The 25,845-nt window shown below is 43.0% G+C and overlaps 1 protein-coding gene across 7 annotated transcripts in view; it reads right to left on the bottom strand.

Annotated features, from left to right (window-relative positions):
- TRIM55 (tripartite motif containing 55) overlaps positions 1-25,845 on the bottom strand; it is a 41,004-nt gene that overhangs the window by 13,098 nt on the left and 2,061 nt on the right. For 4 of the 7 annotated variants that reach the window (XR_012585745.1, XR_012585747.1, XM_074577164.1 and 1 more), the window contains exons 3-9: positions 18,548-18,713; positions 16,741-16,836; positions 12,511-12,744; positions 11,452-11,474; positions 11,228-11,352; positions 8,829-9,049; positions 6,655-6,942 (exon numbers count right to left, since the gene is read on the bottom strand). Coding sequence is in view for 4 of the 7 variants with exons in the window: in XM_074577164.1 (XP_074433265.1) it covers positions 6,655-6,942; positions 8,829-9,049; positions 11,228-11,352; positions 11,452-11,474; positions 12,511-12,744; positions 16,741-16,836; positions 18,548-18,713 (1,153 nt within the window). In the remaining 3 variants the exon portion in view is untranslated. Of the gene's footprint in view, positions 1-2,795; positions 3,973-4,237; positions 4,329-6,654; positions 6,943-8,828; positions 9,050-11,227; positions 11,353-11,451; positions 11,475-12,510; positions 12,745-16,740; positions 16,837-18,547; positions 18,714-25,845 lie in introns of those variants that run through there. The other 3 variants (XR_012585746.1, XM_074577163.1, XM_074577167.1) reach the window with 2 other exon arrangements.

Raw genomic sequence — 25,845 nt, 5'->3', positions numbered from 1 at the left:
GAATGTGGGACCATACCTTTTATAGAGCGGTGGAAAGGCAGAGGTACATGGGCAGCAAGCACAATGTGATCTCTCTTGGGCTTATTTTTGTTTTAAATGATATTATTTTGTCTGTGTTGTCTGCATATTGACATGACAACCAATTGGCTAAAACTTAGCTAAGTACTGACCTCTCTGACATGTGATTTAAAGCTGTGTCATAGAAAAATATTTGAAGGATCACCAGCTGAAATTGAAGTATTCAGCAGCAGGGCAAAGAGAACTACAGTACGTGCATACAGAGAGGACTCTCCCTACGGTAATTCTGGCAGATGGCATAAGGTTGCAAGCAAGTAATAGAAAATTTTAAAACTAATGAAACAAGATTAACATAGGCCACTCCATTAGTATTTCTCCTCCCAAACAGCTCAGTCCTGATTATATTTTATATCCTCATGGAATTAAAGCACTGTACTTACTGGCAGCAAAGGGAAATTAGATCAGAATACTGTTTGTGGATGATTAACTTGCATTTCCTTTCAAACTAAATGTATGCGCTTGAGTCCTTTGGAGCCACAGACAGCCTCTACTTTGACTGGGAACTTGAGCAACAGAATGTAGGGTCCAGTTCTTCAGCTTAGGTGAAATAAACTGGATAACCAGAGACCCAGGTGATGAATACAAGACTTTCATAAACTCTCATGTTACCACATGAGAGATGTTGCCTACAAAAATCTGTTTAGGCAAAAAACCAAACAAACTCTTCCTTATGGATCCATTGCCCTCTATATTTTAACCCGACTGAAATAATTTGAACAGTTACAAGGTATTTTGGGATCTGCCTTCTTCCAGTGACAACACAAGTAAGTTTTGTTATAAAACACCCGTTTTATAACAGGTTGATTTTTGGGATTTCTCTATTACAAACCAAGGGATAGAGTGGTTCTGCATGTGAAGATGTTTTTAAGGACTACACATTCCCAGAAAGCGGTTTTACTGTTCTTGATGTGCATGGCTTTCTCCAGCTATCAGAGGTCTGCGCAAGGGAATTGAAGGGCAGAACTCAGGGCCAGCTTTTCACATTTGGTTGCTTAATACCGGGCTTGTTAGCTGGGAGCGTTGAGCACTTGCACTGTTAGAAGTGATAAATGCTCAGCACTCCTGCAAACTAATCATACTACTAAAGATGACTCAATGCACATTTAGAAGTCATATTTCCAAGAGCCTGAAGGGCCGTATACCCCTTCAGGTGTGACAGTCTGACAGGTAGATGTCATGAGCATTTACAAAACACACACACATCATTCTTCATATGCCTAAAGCTCCACACCTATATGCCTTGGTAGCATACTCCAGATATAAAGAGTACAAAACCACATGCCTGAGTCCTGAAATGCCAAACGAGTGAATGAGTTTCTGAAGTCTAATGCACAAAATACATATTCTTCTTTCTAGCTCAATGAGCCTGCCTTCTGAGACTGAACACTAGAAGACAACGTAAGACTTGGTGAAGGCTTGCTTCACCTCCTTCTGTAGCTCATCACACAGTCTGTCTCTAAGCTCTCTAAGTGCTTGGTTTGGACTCCAAGATCTCTTTCTCCCTTGCACTGGAAAGGGCTGCTTGTTAATGTCTATGTCACCCTCCACTAATACATTACTCCCCATGGTGGCAAGGCAGCTCATCGATGCTATTCCCACTCCCTGTGTTTTAATCATTCACTCCCGGTGTTTTAATCGTTCCCGCCCGGTTGTCATCTGCAGAGGCTCAGATTAAATTCAAAACACTCCCCCAACTTTCAACCCTGAGCAGAGGCACCCGGTTTTAGAGCAATGACACCTTACACTCAGCGGGCAGATGTGAAGATGAGCCAAGTGAGAACCAGCAGCAGCTGGTGAACTGTCTCTCACTGGAGATGCCTCTTGTCCTCCGTCAGACGCAGGAGCAGCCTGCAGTGACTATACTTCTGACTTAGGCACTCCCTGAAGCGGGATGTGGCTCTCTAGCGGGGAGTTAGCTATTTTCTTCATGCTGAATCATCTCCTTCTGTCCCTTCTCAGACCAAGCAATCTGTACACCCGTGGGCTGCACCTACTGTTGCCGTATCCCTGCTGATACACCCTCCTGCACTCTGGAGGAAATTTCTTGATGCATCAACACAATTTCTTAGAGTGCAGCAGCCCTTAAATAAAGTAAATTTGGGGGATTAACAGGTGGAACTGACCTCTTTTTGCTGCTCAAAAAGAAGGAAATCCCTATCAGTGCATTCTATTAAAATAGCCTGAAAATAAATTATATGCTGCTTTTATGATGACAGTCAAGCAGATCTATATTATTATAAATTATTATCACAGGTATTTCCAGTAATTTTGTTATTTGGCTTTCAGGGGCTTATGACACAAAAAGAAAAAGGGGCAGTGACCTGATATCTCACATGAAAGATAAAGACATGTAAACTGTCTAAACGGCCACCTCACTACACATGGAGAAGAAAATAGGTTTTATGCAAATAGAGGCTGAGACCAAAATGCCTTTCTCCCTCACCTCCTTTCTACTTCATGATTAAATAAATCATAAAGCTGTCACTGGAGACTGCACAGAAAGAGGTCTCAAGTGGTAGAAATGAGAGCTTTCTGCATTTCTCTATTTTTAATTTCAAAAGGTATTTTGAATTAATAAAGACAGGGGGGGTAGGGGGGTGGGGGGGAAGAGCATAATGCACTTCGCATGCCTGATTTCCCAGGAGTACAAACAAGCTCTATGTCCTCTGGTAATAATACAACGAATTTTCAAAACCAAACACAAATAAATGAAAATTAAACTATGATCCATAAATTTAATTGAGATTCACAATGTCCGATGCTTTTCAAATTCAAATTACCACCAGACAGTGCATCTTTTTTGCATAACTTGTGCAGCTAAAGAGTAGGTGACAGCTGCTTTTTTATATGGAGAGATATACTTCAGTCATAGTGCTGGAATTTTGGACACAAAAGCTGAATAATAATTTATCATTTTTCATAGATGCACCATATCATGTTGTACAGTGCTTAGAGTACAGTACAAAAAGTGAGCTGGGAAAACCAAGCATTTTTGTCTCAAAGAATAGACCAAAATTGAATTCTTCTGTAATAAGAGCAAATACCCAAAGGTAACTACAGTTGTTTCACATCAGAGGCCTTCGGTCTCCAGTAAATAAGATTAAACATCCCAGTGGAAACACAGAATTCTCTGCAGATAAGCCATATCCCTTTGGAAATTGAGTATACACATATGTCTTACCTAACAGGAGTGGGATTTTGGAGCTGGAAGAGCTAAATCACGGACAGTGCCTACCAAAAAGGAGCTACTCCACAAGAGATGTTATGGAATAGTTAAGGTTTAATTTACAATATTTGCATTCAGGACAACTTCACTGGGTAGTGAAGTTCTTAGTCCTTGATCTTGTAGATATTTCAGCTCTTAACTAGTGGGACCTAAGGAAAAAAAGCCTTTTCCTACAGAAAAGCATTTTTTTAACAAGGATATTTAAAAGCACACACAGAGCGTTGAGTGTCTAAAGCGTTGGGATCCCCCCCTCAGCCACGTGGGGGTGTATTTTAGGGCCGTGTTTGGTATTCCACACTCACTGGGAATGTGGGAGGGGTGGCTTCGGATGCCTTTGGGTGGAAAAAGGACCTGAAGAGGAGTCCCCACCGTGTGGGGTGGGCTGTGTGTCCTGGAGTGTGAGGGTACTCTCTCCATGGTGGTCTTCCCTCAGGGATATGGCTCAAGCCCTGCTCCCCAGAGGTCCCTGAGGGAGCACCGTTGGTTTGCTCACAGCGGGAATCCTGGCAGCAGTGTTATTCAGTGGATTTTTTTCTTCATGATGTTTACCCCTCTGATGACAACCATTGCTCTCCAGATCTTCCTCCCCCATTTGTTGGACTGAACAAGCTCTTCACATGTCCTGTCAACCCACAGGTTCTCCATCCTGCTGGTCACCTGAACAGCAACTGAAATATAAGCCCATATATCTGAGGGAGTAAACTTATCTTTTCATTTTGAACCAGGGAGATGCAATGTTTAACCATGCAGGAGTAAGCTGAAGGGTGGCGTTTCAAAGGTGTGAGGAAGAAATGTTTTAGGCAGCTTGTATGGTAAACTAGCATGATGGTTTTGGATGGGAAGAAAGGGAAAAAATCCTTTAAAACCATGTAGGAACATCATCAGAGACACTATTTTAACTGTTAGTTAATGGTAAAACAAAATATTTCCTACCCATGAAAGTACAAATCATGTATTGAATCAGTTTCCAAAGATGATGTAGTATGATAAGAAATGCCAAAATTGATATGCAGAATGCTAACTCCTGTGAGAAAATAAGAAGAGTGCTTCACCAGTGTTGTCACGACACGAACTAGTCATTATCACTACGTTCAGCGAAAAAGCTCTGTTTCCACAGCACTTTTCCATTATATTCTTTTAATTGGAGGAAGGCAGTAAAAACAGTGGTGTGAGGAACAACAGCTGGGGTTTCAAAAAAATAAACAAATATGGCATTTCAGAGTGGGCTGTGTAAAAATCACATGCAGGAAAAAAACAAAGTTCAAGTTCACGAACTTAAAAATGATCACTGACACACGACAGAGGCCATTTTGCTTGTGACATAGACACATTTCAGCTCAGATCCACAAACCTGACCACGGCACCATCTCGCGGCAACACCCTTCCTAGATTGGTCACTCTGCCTTTTCTGTTCTTCATCACACCCTGCACCTTTCTGCTTCCTGAGATTTTCTATCCCTTCCTCTGTCTCCATTCCAGGGGCAACCCCATCCTCAGCTGCTTCTTCCTTCCCTCGTCCTCAGAGCCACGTGCTAATCTTCTCAACGTACGCCTTCTCCCAAAATGTCAGTGTCACTTGTAATCCGGGAAAATATCAGAATCCAGCGTCTCCAAATTCACACGCCAACAGGAACTGACATCTTTCCCATGCCCCTGTTTTTATTCCTGGTTACCCAAGGATGAAGAGAACCGGGTACCAGATTGCTGCTTTGCTGTGCCTGAAAACCACTGCCGCTGCTTTTCCCAGACAGTTGGCCACGTCAAACCTTAATTTCGCTCCTTTAATTCCTGCTGGTAAATTAGGAGCCAGGGAAGCAGACCACAGCCAGGCAAGCTCCCAGGGAATTTACCCAATAAGAATTTTACCTGCCTGCAGTGAAGTTTGGCTGCCGAGTCATTAATGGAACTGATACGGAGAAACAACAGCAATTAATTTCATGGTGAATTTACCTGCTTTTGCCAGCTTGGTTGAAATATACTTAAGAAGACAAGATTATAGCTGATTTGGTAATTTTAAAATACTCTTTTGTTTATTTCACTCAAACATTCTCAAATCAAACCCTGAAAAATAACTACTGAAATTTGGGGATCAAATGTTGCTTTTGTTAAGACTGAAGTTAGCGAAGATCCTCCTACCAAATTCAAGTGTCACTGACTAAAGCCTCCAGCTAAAAGATAAATGCCCCTTTTATCATATCTGTATGAACTCCTTCTTCTTCTAACTTTTTGCTCGCCACATGATGGTTTATCATGGTAGGGCTGCTCATGTCTGCTGAATGGTCGACTCTAAAGGAAACAGCATGAAATACTTACTACCCACTTGTGCTTTTTCACACACAGACACATAATCTCCTCTCATCACACTCATACAGGTAATGGCTTTGTTAAAACATACGGCTTAAGCCTGTAAATCAGGATGGTTTAATTTAGAGAGTGCTGCTCATGGGCTGGTAGCCAGGCGCTACAGCAGGAGCAGGTATAGCGTGCAAATGCTTCACACGCAGGTCCCTCAGCTCTGTTCCTTGGATATGTGACCCATGTGGAGTTTGTGCCCGTATGCAGAAGAAGGAACATCCAAATTCAGGTTATCCCAACTCTAACATTATCACTGTAAGGGAAACATCCTTCTGTACCCAACACATCAGTGTCTGTAATCCCACCATGCCGCTGGTAGCCTAATACAGAACTGAAATATTTTATCTTCCTGCTCTTCTTTAATCAAGTCCCAATTATCCTTGGGGGGAACCCTCTTCAACAGATCTGAACCCAGGAAATCACACTGCTTACTGATAGGCAGTCAAACAGACAAGAAAGCTCCGGGTACTTGCATAGCTTTGTGTTCACACGGGGAAGCCGTACGCTGCAGGTGCAGCCACAGAGCTGCAGAAGGTAAAGCCAAGTAAGCCACAGCTGCTCTACCAGTGGTGGTAGGATGGCATGTGGTGTACACAGGCTTTCAACGGGTGACGAGAATGATCCCATGCACAGGATTTGTCTGCTATTAATGCATGCAAATATCTGATTGCGCAGAGGCATCGCCGGCCTCGTCAACAGCTCCTGAGCATGTGCGTGAGCAACTCAGATAACAGGCTTGCACAAGCGAGGTGCACTGGCAGTTAAGCACAAGCAACCATCGGCATGCTACTCTGCAGCTGAAAAGTCAGCCTGTCACACATTGGAACCATCTGTAAATCCAGTGGATTTGCTGAAATGACAATTTACGTTGCTTCCATATGTCTGAAGTTATTCTTTAGCATGCAGAGGAAAATTAAGTCACATTTTCCTTAACAATTGCCATTCCCGCCTTGCTGTGCGTCACAGCACTCTGGGGTGACTTCGGTAGCACTGACCTTGGACGTCGCTGCGGTGGCATTGCTTTCCTTACCACTCCCTGGTGCACTCTCCTCCATCACTTCTGCTGCCGGGGCTTCTCCCTTCTTTGCACTTGTTTCCAGAGAAACAGGAGGCCCTACTTTTCCCAACCCACTCACCGGGGTTGAGCTTGGACTGCTTGATTGTCGTGACTGAGCCTTATACCAGCTAGGGTAAAACAAGGGATCGATGGTTTCTGCTGTGGCCGTCACTTGAGTCTCAGACTCTGGGGTCTGTTGAGAACCACTTGGTGTCACAACCTCATCCTTAATCAGGACAGATAAAGAGAAGAACAAGCAGAGTGTACCACGTTACCTTCCTGCCGTAGCTACGTTGCTCTGCATGCCGTGTTTTTTACATCTTGCTGCAAAGAATAGATTTATCCTAATATATGGCTCAAAAGAATTACAATCAAAATGTGAAGCAAAAGCAACTATCATCTGAATAACATAGATATAGGAAAGAATATATGTTACCCAAAAACCAGAATAGGAGGGAAGGAGGAGGGATTGAAATCCCTGGGGAGGGTATGCTGACTGCAAAAGGAGTGAACAAGTGGTTCCTTAATTCAGATAAACACCCAATTCAACCCTAAAGATATAAAATCTTCATAAGAGCCTCATGAATCGGTACCAGCCACGAATGACAGGTGTAGGTACCTTTGAAAGGCTTGTTGGGTTTTGGGTTAAGAACAACACATTTGCCAATGAATCTGTTGATATAAGCAGTCAGAATAAGAGGAATACAAAGACACTGGAGATAAACCTTTGCCCACCAGTCTTGCTATCAACGCTATAAGCCAAGCATGGTTGCCCTGCGAGGAAGAAGCACAGCCGACTGAACTGCATCTCTCTGCCTGCATCAAGCTTTCGGGGCTCACCCACGTGGTACCTGCTATCACCACAGCATTTCTGCTTTGCCTTTCTTACACCAGAAGGCAAAAGCTGAAATACAGGTATCCCACACCCTGCAACACCCACATGCCACGTCTGACCATCTCCTAATGGCATGTCACAATTGCTGCAACAGCATGCCGTACCTTTGCCATTTTAGCCTTAGAAGTGAGGGCCTTCATGTGAGTGTGCAGAATTACTTATGTCTAGGCTCTTGTTTGCATGAAAACCTACATCAGTTAGGCGACATAAGTTTAGTTAAGTCAGTGCAAATTCTCAAAAGACAAACTTTGGTTAAATCAATAAAGACTGCTTTAAGAGTATCTTCACACAACAGGTGCAAACTCACATATGTTTTTAAATCAAAGCAAGAATGAATCTATAGTATTTTTTTTCCCTTGGTTTATGTGGGGAGCTTGCTACAATCAAAGATTCTTTATGTGCTCTCTTCTTTTCACATGGCCTCCTCAAATATCTTCACAGCAGCCTTTACCCGCTCAGCAACTTCATTGGGTAAATTGCATAAGGGGAGAATTTGCTAAGTTAATTGTATGCAAGGACAGCTAAACTAGCACATGACGTGTATTTTTTTATGTAGGTCTTTTAGAATATGTGGCAATTGTGGTCTCATTCTAATCGCATTCCTTAAGAAAAAGTGCTGGCCTAAATTATTCACACCCTGAATCTGTTTGCGGCTAGGTTGTAAGAGGCAGTTTCCTCTCCTGTTTGGTGTATGATATCCCTGCATCCACCTACACCATAACCTTAGGATGACCAGAGCAGAATGTAGCAAACGCTATTCACAGAAAACAGATTAGAAGCATGATTAAAAATTGGTGGTGGAAAGCTCACTAAACCCAGTGGGAATGCCAAATTCTCTTACTATAAATATTTTAACAACCATTTCATATATAATAGTTAGTCTGAGTTAAATCACAGCAAGCAGAACATCCTTTGTAATGCACTTAATTCCCCAACTGAATCTCTTTTACCTATATCTTATGTATCACATATATATCTCAATTTATCTAGCAGCGTAAGTTTTTGCCTATCAAGTGATATATGCGCAGGTTGAGAGGACAGGATACGGTTGTGTGTATGTGCACAAGGGCAATAAACAATTTTGCTCTCCAGTGCACCAACTCCCTTTGCGGTGCTCCTGACGTGCGGTGCCTACAGGCCACAGGGGAGTGATTTCTCTCTCTGCCAGGGCACACTCAGCATAGCTGGCAGGGCAGCAGGGCACAGGGGACACTCACCTGACCAGCCGGGGTGGTGGGCTGTGGCACTGGAGCAGGTTCGGCCGGGGACTCTCCTGCTGCGTTCTGCGGTTCAGGGTCCTGCTGAGGTGGCTGTGATGCTCTCTCAGCCCCTTCCTCCTCCACCTCTTCCTCCTCCTCCTCTCCTGATGACTCAGTGTGGACTTCATCCAAATCTTCACCATCCACCGTCTCGTCCTCTTCCTCTTCTCCCTCCTCCTCTGGTAGGACATGGGTAAAAGGACAGGACTGAGCACCATGTGAAGATGGCTATAGTCTTTATGTAATTAAAAAGCCATTTACAATTGCATGGCAAAGCTACTGATAATCTGCTGCCTGGCAGAGGATGCAGGCTGGGGAGAGGGCATTGGTGAGGAGCCTGCTCCCACCAGTCCAGACTGGGCACTGCCTTGGAGCTGCCAGCAGGCGCTTCGCAGCAGGAAGGACACCAAACACACACCATTGTTGGAATCTTAAGCTGGCCTTTTCCATGGGAAGAAGGACGGAAAGTCCTGCCAATGCAGTTATCCTCATGAGGGATGTGCAGCATGGCCCTGTACTTTTTGGGGAAAGGATACCTGGTCTGGCACAATCTGCCAGGAAAAAAGTCCCTCTTGCAATTTTAGGTATATGTTTGTTTTAAACACCATTGAAGCCATCATCATAAACCTTTACCAGGTCAGTGCTTTGCAGTACCTGACCAGAGGTTTGGGATACCAATTCCTGAAACCGGACTGTCAAACTTGGTCAAACCGTTGCTTTTGCATCATCTGACACATCCTGCTGTCAGCATTCGTGGCTCGGCTTGTTTCTAGAGGAAGCCCTCTAACAATGCATTTTCTTTTGCGTAATCAGACTATTCATCCTCACAAACACCGGATGTTGTTCAGAACCAGCCTAGCACTTCAGAGAAATAAACTTAGATGGGTGCATTAACCCAAGCTCCAAATTGGCTGCACATTTTGCACAGGTTATGGTTCTCCCTGATTACGTAGAAGGAATGTAGATCTCCAAATTAAGTAACGCCCTCATAGCGGAGAAATATTTCTGCAGACAAATACACTCCTATAAGCAGAATGCCGAATCTCTGCTTCCACGTCCCCTGGCCGCAGAGGGCTTCCTTGATTGTAGAGTAGGAGTTTCAAATGCAGGACTGAACTCCCGGTTGCCAAAGCCCTTACTAATGCCTTGTCCCCAAGAGGCGGGTGTCACGTTCCCCATCACATGGTGGGGAAGTGTGCCTGGAGCACGAGGTCACGATCTTGGCAGATGTACGTGCATGGCAGCAATGTGGCAGCTGTGGCTGATCACAGGGATGAACAGGGGCACAAGGCAGTAAGTCTGGATTGTCCCTTCCAGGACAGATCCCTGGAGGTTCGTGGCCCTGCGAGATGGCACCTGCTGCTCTGCTGCTCACTGGTGCCACAGCTGCTGTCCCACTATACGGACCCCTGTGCTAAGTACCGCTTGTCCACGGGTCCCAACCTACAGGCCGCACGGCAGTCACCCACGGTCCCTCGCAGGGAGCAGCCACACACTCTGAAGTCAGTATAAGTTGTAGCAGGGAAGTAAGCGATGGGTAGTATCTGCATAAGACTTAATTGGGCTGATAAAGGTAAATGTAAATGCACTAGCAGAATCCAGTGCTAGCAAGAAAATTAGAGATATCCAGATGACTGTTACTGCTGCTTTTTAATAGGAGCGATCTGCTTATTTGAAACATTTATCTCCATTAACTTCTTGTGGCTTACTCTCTAAGGTAAAGCATAGATGAGCCCAGATTTCTGTCTACTTTGGTAAATAGAATAGAATAGAATTACGATGCCGCATTATTCTATAGATATATTAAGCATGTTTAGTCATGATGTCATGACAAATGACATGACACAAGATGTTTAAATGCATGAAAGATGATGGCAATTTTTGCTTCCCTCTGTAACTCTTTGCTCTTGAATTTCGATTATGTTTGTTACATTTCTCAATTATTATAAAAAAGACTTTAAAAAAGTATCTTTCTTAAGTACTTTTAGTAGTAAATATTCTGTTTCTTTAATGACTTCTTTGAATAGACAGGCCATACAAATATGGCATCTTTTAAAGAAAAAAGGACTTTACAGACTGAGATAAAAGCTTAATTTTGTGGTCCCTTCATACGAGGAGTTAGTAAAGGCCATGGGCTTAGGAAAATGTTGAGGCCACACAAAAGGTAAGATTAATGGTGTCAACAGGTTATGTGGTTTTTTGACTGTGGTGGATTTTTAATTTTGACTATAAAATGGTCTAGTTATACTTCGGGATGGAGAGAAATATCTGATTCAAGTTTTCCTACTCAGTATCATCATGTAAATTACACAGAGTTGCAATTTAAGAAAGAAATTTAGGTGAAATAAATATCATACCTCTGTCGAAATCAATTTCTCGTATTATCTTTTCTTCTCTACTGAGGTTCACTGTGAATTGGTTCATATTTTCATACCCATCCTCTATTTTTTCCATTTGAAATCCTTTAGATGCTTCAGTAATTCTAAAACAGAGAGATTGGTTATTGGCATTTAGATTTGCAGATAAATCTGTAATTTGTAATTCATTATAAAGATCAAGAGTCTCAAGTTCAAATACTTACTTTTGTAGCAATGTTTTGGCATTCTGTGAAAACAAAAAGGAAATAACTTACTTCTTAAATTGTTCCACTTTTTCAGAGATCTTATGCATTGAGATTTAATTCTTACACTGGCTGCTTCTAAACGCACTAATATGGATCTCATAAATGACAACCATGAGATCTATGAATGAGATCAAATTTGGGTGGTAATTAGTATACAGCTGAGTAAACCTTTTAGTTCATTGAAGACTTCTTAATTAAAATATGAATATGATGGGAAACACATACAACTTCTACAAAAATGAAATGGAAATATTTTTGCTCTTTGTGTGTGTGTGTGTTTGTGGTGAAAAGCAATTGTTCCATTACCATATTTAGTCAGAGTAACTGTATCTTTGGTTATCCATAAGGGCATACTTCTGGAGCCACAAAATTTTATTTGTCTGGAAAGAATATTGTACTCTTTGAAAGCAATTCTTTGATGAAAATAAGGTGCTTTTTTTTTCGTAGAAAACACCCTTCCAGCCTTTAATATAGAGGAACTGTAAACTTGCAGGACAGAAATTCTATACCCACCAATTCAGTGGACAAACTGCTAATTGTTTCCTAATCAGCTCTCCTAAGTTTATAGTAAGAAAACAGAAGAAAAAAAAATGAAGTAAAGGCATAAAAATGTGACTTAGAACATAAATATTTATTCTTGCAAAGTTAATCAATCTGTCAATATGCAAATGAAACATAACTCACAGAAGTTCATATACACATATATTATACGTGGTGGGACAATAAAGATATGTTGGAAAATGTTAAAATTCCTGTTTCTTCTTTGGGGACCAGAAATTCATACACAGAATAGTATGTTTTGGTGCAAATAGCAAATACTCACGTTCTTGGTTTGGATACTATTCACAAGAAGACTAGTCATTTGTCTGTGCTGATGCAAGTGTTTAAAAAATGAGTTTGTATAAACATTCACTCAAAGATGACCAAACTCTGAATGTGCCTAAAATTGAGAAATGCTTAAATAGTATTGCGATAAACCCATCATTCTTTTTCTATCTCTATTTATAGACGCTATACCTGCAAAAACACAGCCATTTCTGGTTCTTCCATGAACTGGATTCCCGATTCAACCAGCTTCGACACAGCTTCCAAATGATCCGCGTACTTCTTCATCAGGGAGCGGACGTGTTCCAGTTTCTCCTCTTGGGTTCTAGTGATTATTTGTGTCATCTCATTTTTTCTTTCTTCCAGTACAGAATAGAGATAATCAAATTTTTCACATAGCTGCTCTTTCTGTCGTCTGCAGCATTCCTGTGAATCATTTGGTTTATGTTAAACTTGTTATGTTCTTAAAAGAGTTTCTATTTTTATAGTTACTTGGAAGCATTTTCATCAAAGAAATTCCTCTTTCTGAACAGTGCAAAGGATTCTGAATGACCCCAGAGACTTTTATAATTTTCAAAGTCCAAGCTATTGGAACTATAGTTTTAAAACTGTTCTCGAACTCTGAGTTTCAAGCCACTGAGAGCCCCCAAACAGGTTATTGTATAACTTGTCAGTCTGCTAAAAAGTTGTGCAAGGTATTTATGATGTCTGCAGCGATACATCAAAGTCTGCAGAAAAAGTCACCACCCCCACCCCCCCCCATATTAGCAGCTGTGTTCAATTTCATGAACAGAATGGTTTTTAAAGGAGCAATCATCTCAAATCAGCTCTGGAGAACTTTCTTCTTCTACCAGAGAACCTGGAACTGTCCTGGCTGGGCTTGATTTTCACATACGCCCTCTTAGACTCTATTTTGACAATAGGTGTCCTTTATATTCCATTTACTGTGCACTGAATGAGGTAGGGGTACCACAAAGAAAATGGTGTGTGACAAAAGCACAAAGACAAGAAGCAGGAATCAGTTGCAACCCTACCTTCAGGCACTGATTTTCACATTATTTTTTGCAACGCTTTTGTTGTCCTTCCAACCAGGCAACATAGCATATTTCACTGAGTAAGGAGGCTGGGTTTGATGACTGCTTTATTGAGCGCTCTCTAACAAGAACACACTGCACTTGCAAGGGAGGATTTATGGGGAGGAAATCAGAGACAGGTTATCTATAATGTCTGAGGTCTACCAAACAGAAGTACTTGAGTCATCTGTGTGCCCTGGGGCACCTGTGTAACCTTATTGTGATTATATCTGGTTGTGGATGGTGGTGATTATTTAAATCTCTTTCCTAGGAACTGAGGCTGAATCAATGCCTCGTCTTCCTCCCTTGAGGCATAAGGCAGAGATCCTGGCAGCACAGGATTATTAACAGTCCCACAGTACTTTGGGAAGTGATAAGACTGATTATTGATAGCACTTGGCCAGAGAGAATCCCACTTTTTTCTTGACTTTCAGCCATAACTCTTTCCTACGAATGGTGACAGTCTGCTCTGTATCATTCAAAGGAGAAAGCCATTTGAAGATGGACGTGTGGCCAAAAGTCACTGTCTAGGTTCAGGGGTGGGAAGTGAATACAGTTCTTGTTGCATTGTCCCAGGTATCCACCTCTGCTTCCCAATGAGGAAGACTAGGCTAAACAGGCGCTCCTAATTTAAAACTCCTTGTGGAGGGGCAGGGTATTCCTGCCCTTCTGGAGGTCCTTGCCACTTCCCAGAAATTCCTAAATTAGTGAATTATAGGGTGGGGATAAGAAAGCTTTCAAACCAAGTGAGCAATGGTTCCTGGGTGCCATTCTGTCGTTCAGACCTCAACTAATCTTCCTCTTCTCTTTCACTCCTCTCCTAGCTTTCTCCCAGTGTTTCCAGCCATTCTACTTGCTCCAGTTTCCTCTTTGGTTCAGTCCACAATGAACTCCTCTGAAATGTCACTCAGATCACTTGTTAAACAACCTTAATTTCAAGACAGGTGTGCGCTGCCTTGGCCATTTGACACAGGACAAGCGTTAGGGGAAGAAGAGCAAGAAAGTGACAGCAGGGTGCCCTGAGACGTCCTTCTCTATCTCTAAACTCGAATATATACTATTTCCTGCCAGCAGATATTACAGAGTTGTGAACCTCAAGAGAGTGCAAAACAGGTTCTTAACTGCAAATGCTGAAATATTTCCGAAATATTCTCTTTCTTTATAAAATGGTCCTATACGAAGTCTCTGCCTGATGGAATTACGCTAATCAGGTTCTGAGTAATGAAAAAGGTTAACAAATACATGACTTTCCATTCTAAAATGTTCTCAGCCTTTTTGTTTTTAATGTGTGGTTACAGGGGAAAAAAAAAGGAGTCCCTGCCACTGAACATGAGTTGCACTGCTTGTTCTGAAGTAGCTGTATTCACTGGCCTGCCCTATTAGCATTTGAAAGAAACACTGTAATTTTTGCTTCATTATTTGACTTCTATCGTTTACAGGGCTAAACTCTACTTAATTATTTGTTATTGTTTTCCAGTATTTAGTATTTTATATTCCCTTTTTTTTGTTTTCAGTATAATATGTGAATTCGGTCTACCTTTCAATCAGTCAAAGTCTATACAAGTATTAATCAGGTTTTTCTCTTTGTTTTTCTCTTTTTTAGGCTTGGAGAGGAGCAATAGCTAAAGATAGAACTGTAGACTATTTCTTGCTCCAGCTAAAAGGAAAATGATCATGTATTTTCTGCTAGAGCAGATATTTATTGCTCTCCGCAAAGTGTTAAGTAGAGAGAAGAGACAATCCTGGATTATAAGCATTATTTCCACGTGCTCCATAGATTTCCATTTAAGATCCAGCTCCAGCTGTAGCTTTTCATCTTCAAGGACAAACTGATGTCAATTCAGACAAAGCTCTTGTATGGCAGGAAATGTGATTTGCTTGGAATGTAACATGGAAGTGCCAAGGTAAGATCTAAGATCTATTTTCTGCAATCTTTGACTTTAAAGGTGAAAAGCCTGTTAAAACATCTGAAGGTAAAATGGCTGCACTTTCTTTGGGCTTCGAGTTTAAAGGTTAGACTTTAAACTGAGTGGATGACTCTGAGGAAGCTAGTTTCAGAAACTGTTGTATTTATGAAGGTATTTTTAGCACAGTGTTTTCTCCATACTTCAGACTAGATGTTTGAAGTTTTGTTTCTGGTTCAGCTAGTTCAACTTAAATGAGTATAATCTTTTCCTTTTGTATCATTCAAATTTCTGCAGTTAACCTACTTGAAAGGCTTGTTTCTGTCTGCAAAGTCCTGATAGCAGCCAATTTCATCCTGATAGCAAGATGTGAAGGCTTCCTGACTACAAAGTTCTGATTGCTGCTAATGCGCTCCCTCATTTACTTGGGCTAACGGTTTTACGTTCTTTGAACCAAACCTGGACATTCTCCGTTCTTCTTTGCTCTGAGGAAATAGGAGCCTTGGGCAATCGTGTACATAGAGAGTGGTATCAATTTTTCATACCAATTAGAATCTATACGTCTTGGATTAACTTCTTTTTCTCCGCAGTTTCTCTTTTCTGCTCCAGCTCTGAAGGGTCAATATAATTCTAATTGGGCTGAGAGGGATGCAACTCCTTCACTAGATGCTTCATCAAACTCTGATCATAAAATCAATTCATATGAGCTCCTTTCAGCCTATTGCTCTGTGATGCTCAAATTGGTCAGAGCTGATATTTATATTTGCTTTGCCAGTGCAAGCTTCTTGGAGGAAATGAACACCACTTCTGCTATTGAACAACAGAAAACTAATTCCAGCTCTGTCAGAGCAAGACCTTTAACCAGAAAATCCCGATTTACAGTAAGAACCCAAACTCTTCCCTCCCATGAGCAACAAAACAAGGCGCCTTAAAGGACAACATAAGTATATTAAATAACTGCTTCTGCATAGCAGGCAAAGTAAGCAAAGACAGAGCTCACTGACATACCTGGGAACTGTGCTGCGGCTACACTGTGGCTGGGACTAAGGCTCTGCTCACGGGACCAGTCAGGCCTTAAACTAATCTTTTACAGCTTTAGCAGCTGATCTTAAGATATCAAATGAACTGGGAGCTGATGGCATTCTGTTGGATCTGCTTTTAACTTCAGTGATATCCTATGCCACCGAGAACGCTGACAAGACATGCTGATGTGGATTATCCTTACTCTTTGTCCTCAGCCACGTGGCCAATGTCAGAGGCAGGGCACCAAGCACAACGTATCTTTAGTTGAGGCAGTACAGCTGACACTGTACAAAGCCACAGGTCATGGTTTAGCAAAATGATGTGGGAATGCATGTGGGTAAAGTGAGGTCTATTAAAGAATGATCAGTTTAAAAGATGCGACTTCACACTGAAATATCCGCGTTTAAAGGGTTGGTACCTACCTCAACCGTCTTGCAGGTCTCCTCCAGCTGTGTGACTATCCCTTGCACTCTGTCATTGCTCCCCACCAGGACTGCAATGCCATCACTCAGCTCGGACTAGGCAGTAAAAGGAGAGCAAGCGGTAGGGGGTTAGACATCATCACACTTCAGGGTGTCACATCTAACTGTGGGGAGCAGGGGACGAAGGAGTCGTACCAGGGTATTAGCTCTTCTTTCCACCAGAACTGAGGAAAACTGGAGGTTTGCCTGCCCATAAGTTACCCACTAGTACTTTGACATTTGTTTCCTTTCCCAAAACACTGCAAAAACATTGATATTTTGAAACTTTTCATGGAGGAGAAGATGCCATTTGGAAAGGAGGAAGCACTTTGTTCTAGGAGGCCCTTCTAGATGCTTTTGTCCGAAGTGCTGCGTGTTAACAGGCCCAAAATATTCCCTTTGGGTTTCCTGAGAGAAAAGTCTTTGTCTCTTGAAGGATTTTTTCGGCGTGGGGGGGATGTCTGGGTCTAGACACACCACTGTGGTATTTCCTTGATGACTGGTAGCTCTTGACTCTGGAGAGAAGAGGTGGCCCATTGACCTGGAGGGATCAGGGTATTAGAAAGCCCCCAATGTAAGGGCAGTGGGGCTGGGGCAGTGGTGAGAGGGGAAGGGAGAAAAGGATGAGGAGAAGGTGAAGGCTGAGCCACTGGCACGAGGGAAATGAGTGGGAGAAGGGAATGGCCTGAGTGTGGGGAGGGGGATGACTGTGGGGTGTCTTTAGAAGAGGAGAGACAGAGAAGCTAGCCCCTAGGGAACTTGGTGAGGGTGCTGGGGAGGGCGAGGGGCCCTAGGCACACAGAGGTAGTAACAGAGGCAGCCGTGTCCATGGCCTCCACAGCTTTGTAAAGGATCCTTTGAAGCACGCATCCAGCAGCCTCCAGGTTACGCCTCCAGTCTTGGGCATCACAGCCCCTTTCTGCAGGCACGCTGGGAAAGAAACCACTGCTTGCAAATCTCCACACAAAAGGGAGTGATCAGGGACATGGATTCAGTCCAAGAAATTTCTCCCCCTTCTCCCTTCCTTTTTGATTGAAAAGCAGGTTTGTAGCTACTTTCCTGAAGTGGCTTCTCATTTGTAGTTTCCACACACAAGCATCTGTGTGACAAAGTTGGAGGCTGGGATTGCAAACTTGGCCTGTCTGATTGCTTGCCCCACTGGGGCCCTCCAGAAAAATGAGCTGTTTATCTCAGGAGGATAACCCAGTGAGTCAGGTTTTAAATTAATACTGTATTAAAAATAAACAAGTCTTGTACTGGTGACAGCAAGGGCAGAGGATGTTAGGTACATCCTGTGCTGCCAACTATTGAATATTCCTGCATTCACTTGCAGAAGGAGGTTTTTCACTTAACTTTTCTTAAAAATGGGATGCGTAAAGGCAAAAGTGCCTGATAGATAACTATTTGATTTGTAATGGTCTGCTCTCTTTCCAGTTCATGTGTCAGAAATCCCACTTGTATTTCTGATCTAAAAGCATTGACAAAAAGAGATTTGGAACCTCAGAAGAGGTATCCTCAGCTTCATATCAACTCACTGTCTAAAATGTTTACTCACTATACTAACAAAAATTGGGACACTCTCATAAATTTATTTTTCTGTGTTTCTAAGCAGTTCCTACAGATTTGTGTGAGCCTTTCACTCACACACAGGAATGGCAAAGGCACCCCTAGGCCCCTTTGGAAAGTCCCAGGAAGCCCACAGGAATAATTCCCTGTCAATTGTCCTGTAAGTTGCTGGGAGGACTATGTGATGCAAAAAGATATTTACCTTCTGTCGCTGGTAAACGTTTGTGAGAGGAGCAACTTGACAGTCTTTGTGGGCACCAAAGACTTTGCACAAGGAGCAGGTGGGCATTTCACAGTTCAAACAATAGATATTAATTCTCTCATCTTCGTGCTCTTCGCACATGGGCTGGTCGCACTTCCTTTCGGGTCTGTGAAAGAAAACAAGTTTAAAGCAAGCTTCGTGGTCATGAGTTTCTGATGACAACACTTAGGGTATCAGCACGAAATAGGGTACATTTGTACAGCAGTGTCTGAGGCTGACCTGAATACGCAGCTGTAGACTTAAACCTGACACACAGGATGACTAAATAGATGGTGGTACAGCTTAATGTCCTGACACAACAGGATGTGATGGCAATATAGGAACATGACTTCACGTGGGGATTCCAGCTGGGAGTGAGACTGAACCTTCGCTCATATTTAAAAATGTAAATAACCTCACTAAGACTGATCTCAGACTACTCACGTACTTTAATCAGCAAGTTATCCAATATCTGTCTGAAATATGAAACATATGTGATTCCTTTAGAGTTCATCATGCAAAATGTTGGTCACTTGGCCTTAACGCAGGAAAGCTCTTATTCAGGGGGCTAATTTGAAGTGAGAGTTGTAGGTATTGGTGGACCTTTGTGCTCTTAACTTTATATTTCTGCTGATGAGCTTTGTGAGACCCAGGTCAGGACTGTCAACATCAAACAGAACTGTGTCCGTATGGCCTTTACACTAGGCCAGGAACCAAAATAAGGTCTCACACAAATTAATTTTAGCTTGGTGGCAGGTGTCTAGCTTGTACAGTGTTGAACCTTTTAACAGTAGCTACTCAATTGCACCAGCCACCAAGGGCACGGGTTACACAAGAAGTGCTCCTCTCCTGTGCCAAGCCAGGAGCTGTCACCAGACTATAGCTCCGTCCTGATATTCTCTTCACTAAAATGATTTAGCCATATACACACAAGTCAACCCCTGCTATTTTAGTTGCAGCTTCCTCTAAGTGAGCCACTTAACTGACATTCCCAGTGCAAGTGAAAGCTCTGGTCTAGTCGGCGTGGGCAGGCTGATGCGTTTCTGAGCCCATGCTTCAGGCTTAGCACCCTGAGCAGGTCTGCGGCAAGCACCTGATTGTGTGAGGATGTGGTACCAGAGCACAGAGTTAGTAGGTTGATGGAGAAAGCGTACCAGGGGGTTCAAGCCTCCAAAGGTTGCCACTCCTACTGTGGCAATGTTAAATCTTTCCAATATAAGCCACTATCCCTTTCTGCTACCATTTGGAAGGAGTACTATGGCTATGACCAGTAGCAAGTGGAGCAATGGCATCATAGAAATACATCTTTTCATCATTAGAAAATACTTTCCAAAACTATAGAATTTAATGGAATTAAATGGCAACGATTTTTTACAAGCCATTCTACAGAGCTCTGTAGCAAGGAAGCAACCAGTCATTCTATTACAAGCATAAAAAATTATGGAAAGATCACTATTTTAGATTATATTACAATAGAGTTTTTCCATACAGTTTGGTAGAGTGGACATGGCACTTATTTTTTTAATGACAAAGTGCAGGTTTTCTCTTCTGAAGAGAATGGAATGCGATCCATTCCATGCATTTAAAAAAAGATCAAGCACCAAAGAAAATGTCTCATGCATTCATATTTTTTAATTTCAGGAGGGCACTGGAATTTAAAGGGTTCATAAGGAAAAATCTGTAATCTGCAATATAACACAATATAACAGAACAAAACAAGGCTGAAGGAAGCCTGTATTATTTGCGTCCAATTTCCAGCATACCTTCACATAAGGCACTCAGTGTGTCAAATCCAGAATCATTTCAATGCTGGTCAAAAGAGGTGTGTCTCCACTATAAGGAATGCTTTACATTGTTTTCAGATGACTGCAAAGAACCCCTAATATATTCATGCACCAGTGGGAGGGCCTGCATGCAAAAGCAATAGCAGACAATGAATTTCAAAGTGATTAATTAAGCCTGAAATAGCTGTTCTTCCTGCAAATATTTACAAGACCAGAACCAGAAACTACTAGAATGTTATCTGACACTGGAATGGTGCCACCAGCTTGAAAGACACATCGCACGGTGCAAAAAGGTGACGGTGTCAAGCAAGTTCAGCAAGAAGTAGTGGAGCTTCAAAGGTGCTGCAAAAGGCTGAAAGAAACCTGGCAGAACTCCCTGAACTAGTGGGGCCCTCAAAACAGTGACAGAAGACTAGAAATAAACAGATCTATTCCCTAGGCTTTGCAAAAGGAGAGAGTTTGAGCAGAACATTCCTTGAATTCAGAGATCCTCTAGGTCTATGTAGCTGTAGCAAAGGCCAAAACACAACCCCTAAGTTTAAAATGGTGGCTGCTCCTGAAACGGATGATTAAAGAGTAGTCAGTAGGAACATGACAGCATGGCTTAGGTAGAAGAAAAGATTTATCATAAGTGTGCTTGTGAGCAAAGAAATGGCAGGCAGCTTATATGGCCTAAATCTTTACGCTCTTGTTCTCTGACTCTGCTCTTTGAGATGCTAAGCCTGTGTTTGACTGCTACAAGCTTATTCTTTTCCATTAAAATTGGGTTTGGACTTTAATGTGAAGAGTGTTGTGCATTTTTTATGGAAAGGAGGATTCTCAGCACTGGTGAGGCCATACCTGGAGTACTGTGTCCAGTTCTGGGTTCCCTAGTAGATGAGAGACATAGACATACCAGAGAGAGTCCAGCGAAGGGCCCTGAAGATGATTAAGGGACTGTAGCATCTCTCCTGTGAGGAAAGGCTGAGAGAGCTGGGACTTTCAGCCTGGATAAGAGAAGGTTCAGGAGGATCTTAACAGTGACCTTGATCTTATCAATACCTTCAGGTATTTAAATACCCAAAAGGAGGGTGTAATGACAATGGACCCAGGCTCTTTGCAGTGGCACCCAGTGATAGGACCAAGAGGCACTAGACACAAACTGAAACACAGGAGTTTCTCTCTCAACATCAGGAAACACTTTTTCACTGTGAGGGTGACTGAGCACTGGCACAAGTTGCCCAGAGAGGTTGTAGAGTCTCCTTCCTTGGAGGTATTCAAAAGCCATCTGGACATGGTCCTGAGCAGCCGCCTCTAGGTGGCCCTGCTTTAGCAGTGGGTTAGACCAGATGCCCTCCAGAGGCCCCATCCAACCTCAGCCATTTTGTGATTCTGTGATTTGGTGAAGAAATGCAAAGTTGCCAGGAAAATAAAGCAACACAGTTTAATTATGGACATAGTAAGACCTTAGCCAAACTGCTGTTCAATTAGAAGACATGTTTTCCTTAGGATTTCTACAAATCCAGAAAGGTCTCTACTGAAATCCTGAATCCCACTTTGGTATTGTTTTTACTGAGGACCCTAAGATAGCTGTAGCCATTCCTGTACCATTACATCACCTAGTGCCTGCACCTGGTTCCAGCCTGGATGGAGAGAATCTACATGACTGTATGAGGCACAGTGAGGTCATTAGTGAATGTATTAAACTGTATTGGCCCCAGTATCAATTTCAGGCATACACCACTAATGACTGGTCTCCACCTGACTTCATGGTGCTCACCATAATCCTTTGAGTCTGGCAGTTCAGCCAGTTTTCAGTCCACCTCACTGTCCACTGGCCGATCTATACCTTAGTTCATCAGTTTGTCAATAAAGATGTTACAGGAGACAGTGTCAAAAGTTGAGATAAACAACATCCCCTGCTCTCCTCACGTTCACTTAGTCATCTCACTATAAAAGGCTATCAGGTTGGTCAGCCATGATTTCCCCTTCTTAAATCCCTACTGACTATTTCTAATCACCTTCTTGCCTTTTATATGTTTGAAAACAGTTTCCAGGAGAGTTTACTCCAGCAGCTTTCCAGGAACCGGTGTGAGGATAACCAGACTGTAGTTCCCCGGATTCTCCTTCTCACACTTCTTGAAGATTGGAATAACATTTGATTTATTCCAGTCCAACCCTCAGGAACCTATCCCAATTACCATGACATTTCAAAGATTGTTGAAAGTGGCCTTGCAACGACATCAGCCAGCTCCCTCACCACTCATGGGTGCCTCACATCAGGGTATCCATTTTTTTTTAAATATTCTGTAACCAGATCCCCCTCCACTTAGGGTAGGTCTTCCTTGCTCTAGACTTTGCTACTGGTCTCAGGGGCCTGGGATTCCTGAAGGCCTATCTTACCAGTAAAGACCAAGGTGAAGAAGGTATTGAGTACATTGGCCTTTTCCATGTCTTTTGTCACAGGAGCCCCTGCCCCATTTAGCAGTGGACTCACACCTTCCCTAATCTTCCTTTTGCTGATGATGTACCTGTAGAAGCTCTTCTTGTTAGCCTTCACGTCCCTTGCCAGATTCAGTTCCAGGTGGGGTTTGGCTTTCCTGACTCCATCTGTACATGCTTGGACAGTGTCTTAAAATATTCCTGAGTCACTAGTCCATCTTTTTTTATCTTCTTTTTAAATGTTTTATTTTTATCAGGAACTTCTTTTTAATCAATGCAGGTATCTTGCCAGCATTGCTTGAGTTCCTGTATATGGGCATGGACCATTCTTGAGCTTGGAGGAGACAGTTCTTGGAAATCAACCACAATGACGGACTCTCCCAAAAGCAGTGAAAAGCCCATCAATACTCAGGGCAGAAATGAGGCTTGAAAAATGAGAAGACAAAAAAAGTTCATATGGACATAGGGATTCCTGCAGCTCTGTTACACTATTACTATCATGAATGCCTGGCCCAAGAAAACCACTGGCACAGGTGAGCTTGGGGCCTTGTCTCTGGGGATTTGGAGAAGATCCAGGTGATCGCTCTCCTCATGGCACAGTCTGTGGGTCTTCTGCAGCTCCCTTGCTTGGCAACCTGTGGGCAGGGAGCCCATCTCCCTGGCCCAGCCTATCTGAGGTCCCCAGGCATCCCTGCAACCTGTCCTGAGAGCCATGTCCTCCCTTGGGAGCTCTGGCTGAGGTCTCTGAGGTGTCAGGGATAGCTGCTCCTGGTGGTGCTGGCTACCCCATCCTGCAGCACGTCACCACCATTGCAGAGCCCACGCACGCTGCTTTCAGCCCAGTGCCTGGTCCCTCCTGTGCACACTGCTGCACACACTGCTCCATCTGTGCTCGGGGCTGCAGGGCCAGCCTGCACCTGGGGCTCTCCCTGGTAGATGCAAGGCAGAAAAAGCGCTTCACCCTCTCTGATCAGGTTTCAGCTGGAAACAAAGCACTTTTTGATCAGGAATAGCCAGCCAAGCTTGTTAGAGGCTGCCAGAGCTTGCGACAAGTCACAGCCTCCTGTTGCTACTCTTTCCTGGTGGCAGCAGGCACCCTGATATTCCTCAGATGGTTCAGGTAATCAGTGGCCTACAGACTTTCAAACACTGGTTTAATTTTTCAGCCAACTCTGTTTCCACTGGGTTCGGTCTTTTGCCCTCCTTTAAAGTTTTGTAAGAGCCACATCCTGTTTGAAGGTTTCTTTCCTTGCATTACTACTAGATTCTAAATTGGGCAACGGGCTACGCTGCCATCAGCTGGAATTTGATGAGCAATGGGATAAAAGACCAGATGATGTGATTTTTTTCTAATAAGAGGGGCTGTGTGTGAAGGCTTGGGCAGACCCTCTCAACCCCACAGCCCAGATCCTGTCCCAGCTTTTATTTAAAAAAAACCCCAATTCCTTAATTCAAATAGAAACTCAAATTTAAAAAAAATATTTTTGAAATAAATTATTTTCACCTAAGCAGGAGACAAAGCTTGCTCCTGAGCTGAATTCCCCTCACTCTCTCCTAGGTTCATGTGAAATGCAGCTAGGAGCTGGCATCATTCTGGCACATGCAGTTATGGTGAATTGTACCCACAGGAGGATTTGGGGGTGATGAGGGCTCTGACTGGAAGTCATGGGTGCTGCCAGTTTGAAGGGATGTCTTGGGAAGAAACAAGGAGGCAAAGGTCACGTCTCACCCCTCCTCTTATGTACCTCTGCCAGACCCCAGCCATCCCTTCGGAAGAGACTGGTACAAAAGGAAGAAGCGGAGAGGACTTGATTTCCCTTGACTTGTTGGGTTTGGTGGGACTGCAGAGAGTAAAGCCATGGCAGATCTTGCCTACACTCTCATGGGAGCCTGAGGAATGTTAGGCAGAGGGAGATAAGCAGCGGAGGCATACAAAATACCAAATAGTTTAGATAATGCTGCTATGCATTGTCGCTGCTACGTAACCCTGATTATAACTTTCATCCTAAGGTCATATGTGAAGGTTAAATAAGCACCTTAGCAGACCAAATAAATGAACCTTTTTGGACAAGTATCTAAACTAATATATGCTCATATTTTTTTTTTTTTCTATTCTCACCTTTTATTCATCATGTTGTGTTTTACTTTTGTGGAATTAAAAAAATATCTACTAAATCTCTTGCATTTTTGTTTAACTGAATTTTGTTCCAATTGCCCATGAACTACATAGGAAAAGAAGGTGCATTTCTTTATTTTTGAAGTTAAATACAACTGCGAGCTGAAAAAAAAACAACAACCCAAAACCAATAAAGACATGAGGTACACATGTCCAGCTTATTTGGTCAAAAGCAAAGTCCACCACCACAGCTTTGCTGATTCATTTCCTCTGAGATTTTCCTGACTAAAATAATATTTGGGTATCAATGACACACACAAGGGCAGCTGACCTTCTCTTGGCACTGAGTGTGAAGGGCAGCAGAAAGGACAATTTTAAGCCAACTTTGTGCTCTCTGAAGCTTTGGAGTTCCAACCTATGCTCAGTCCCCGATGGGATTCAAACAGCTGAGAACAGCCAAAGCCACCATTGGGCTCTGAAACTTCCTCTCTGCTGGTGACTGTCCTCCTCTACCGGAGGAGGGTAGAAGTGCCCTAAGTCACCAGAGGCTCCAGGCTCCAACAGTTGTGTCCACCTGCTCCAGTGATATCACTTCATTGTGCCTGTGAAACCCAGCCCTTTTCTGGGGTGGGATGGGAAGACTGTCAGAGAACATGGCCAGAATTACACCTTCCTTCAGGTGTACAAAACACCTTGCCACACGAAACTGGCCCTATGTATGCACGCTGGTGGCAACAGGTGGCTTCCCTGGGTGAGAGCTGCTTGCTTGGCATCCAGGGACCAGGCTTAGCCCCTACTAAGTTCCCCAAGGTGGTACCATCTGCCCGACCCATCTCAGGGCAAAAGAGATGAGAGCGCAACATTTTTCTATTGCTGGATCTGTTACACATACAATGCAGGCAATTAACATTCAGGAGTAATCTTACTTTTTTAGAATT

The sequence above is a fragment of the Larus michahellis genome, chromosome 2 (genome assembly GCF_964199755.1).
Source record: "Larus michahellis chromosome 2, bLarMic1.1, whole genome shotgun sequence".
NCBI classification, from domain to species: domain Eukaryota; kingdom Metazoa; phylum Chordata; class Aves; order Charadriiformes; family Laridae; genus Larus; species Larus michahellis.
This window is presented reverse-complemented; position numbering and strand designations above follow the sequence as displayed.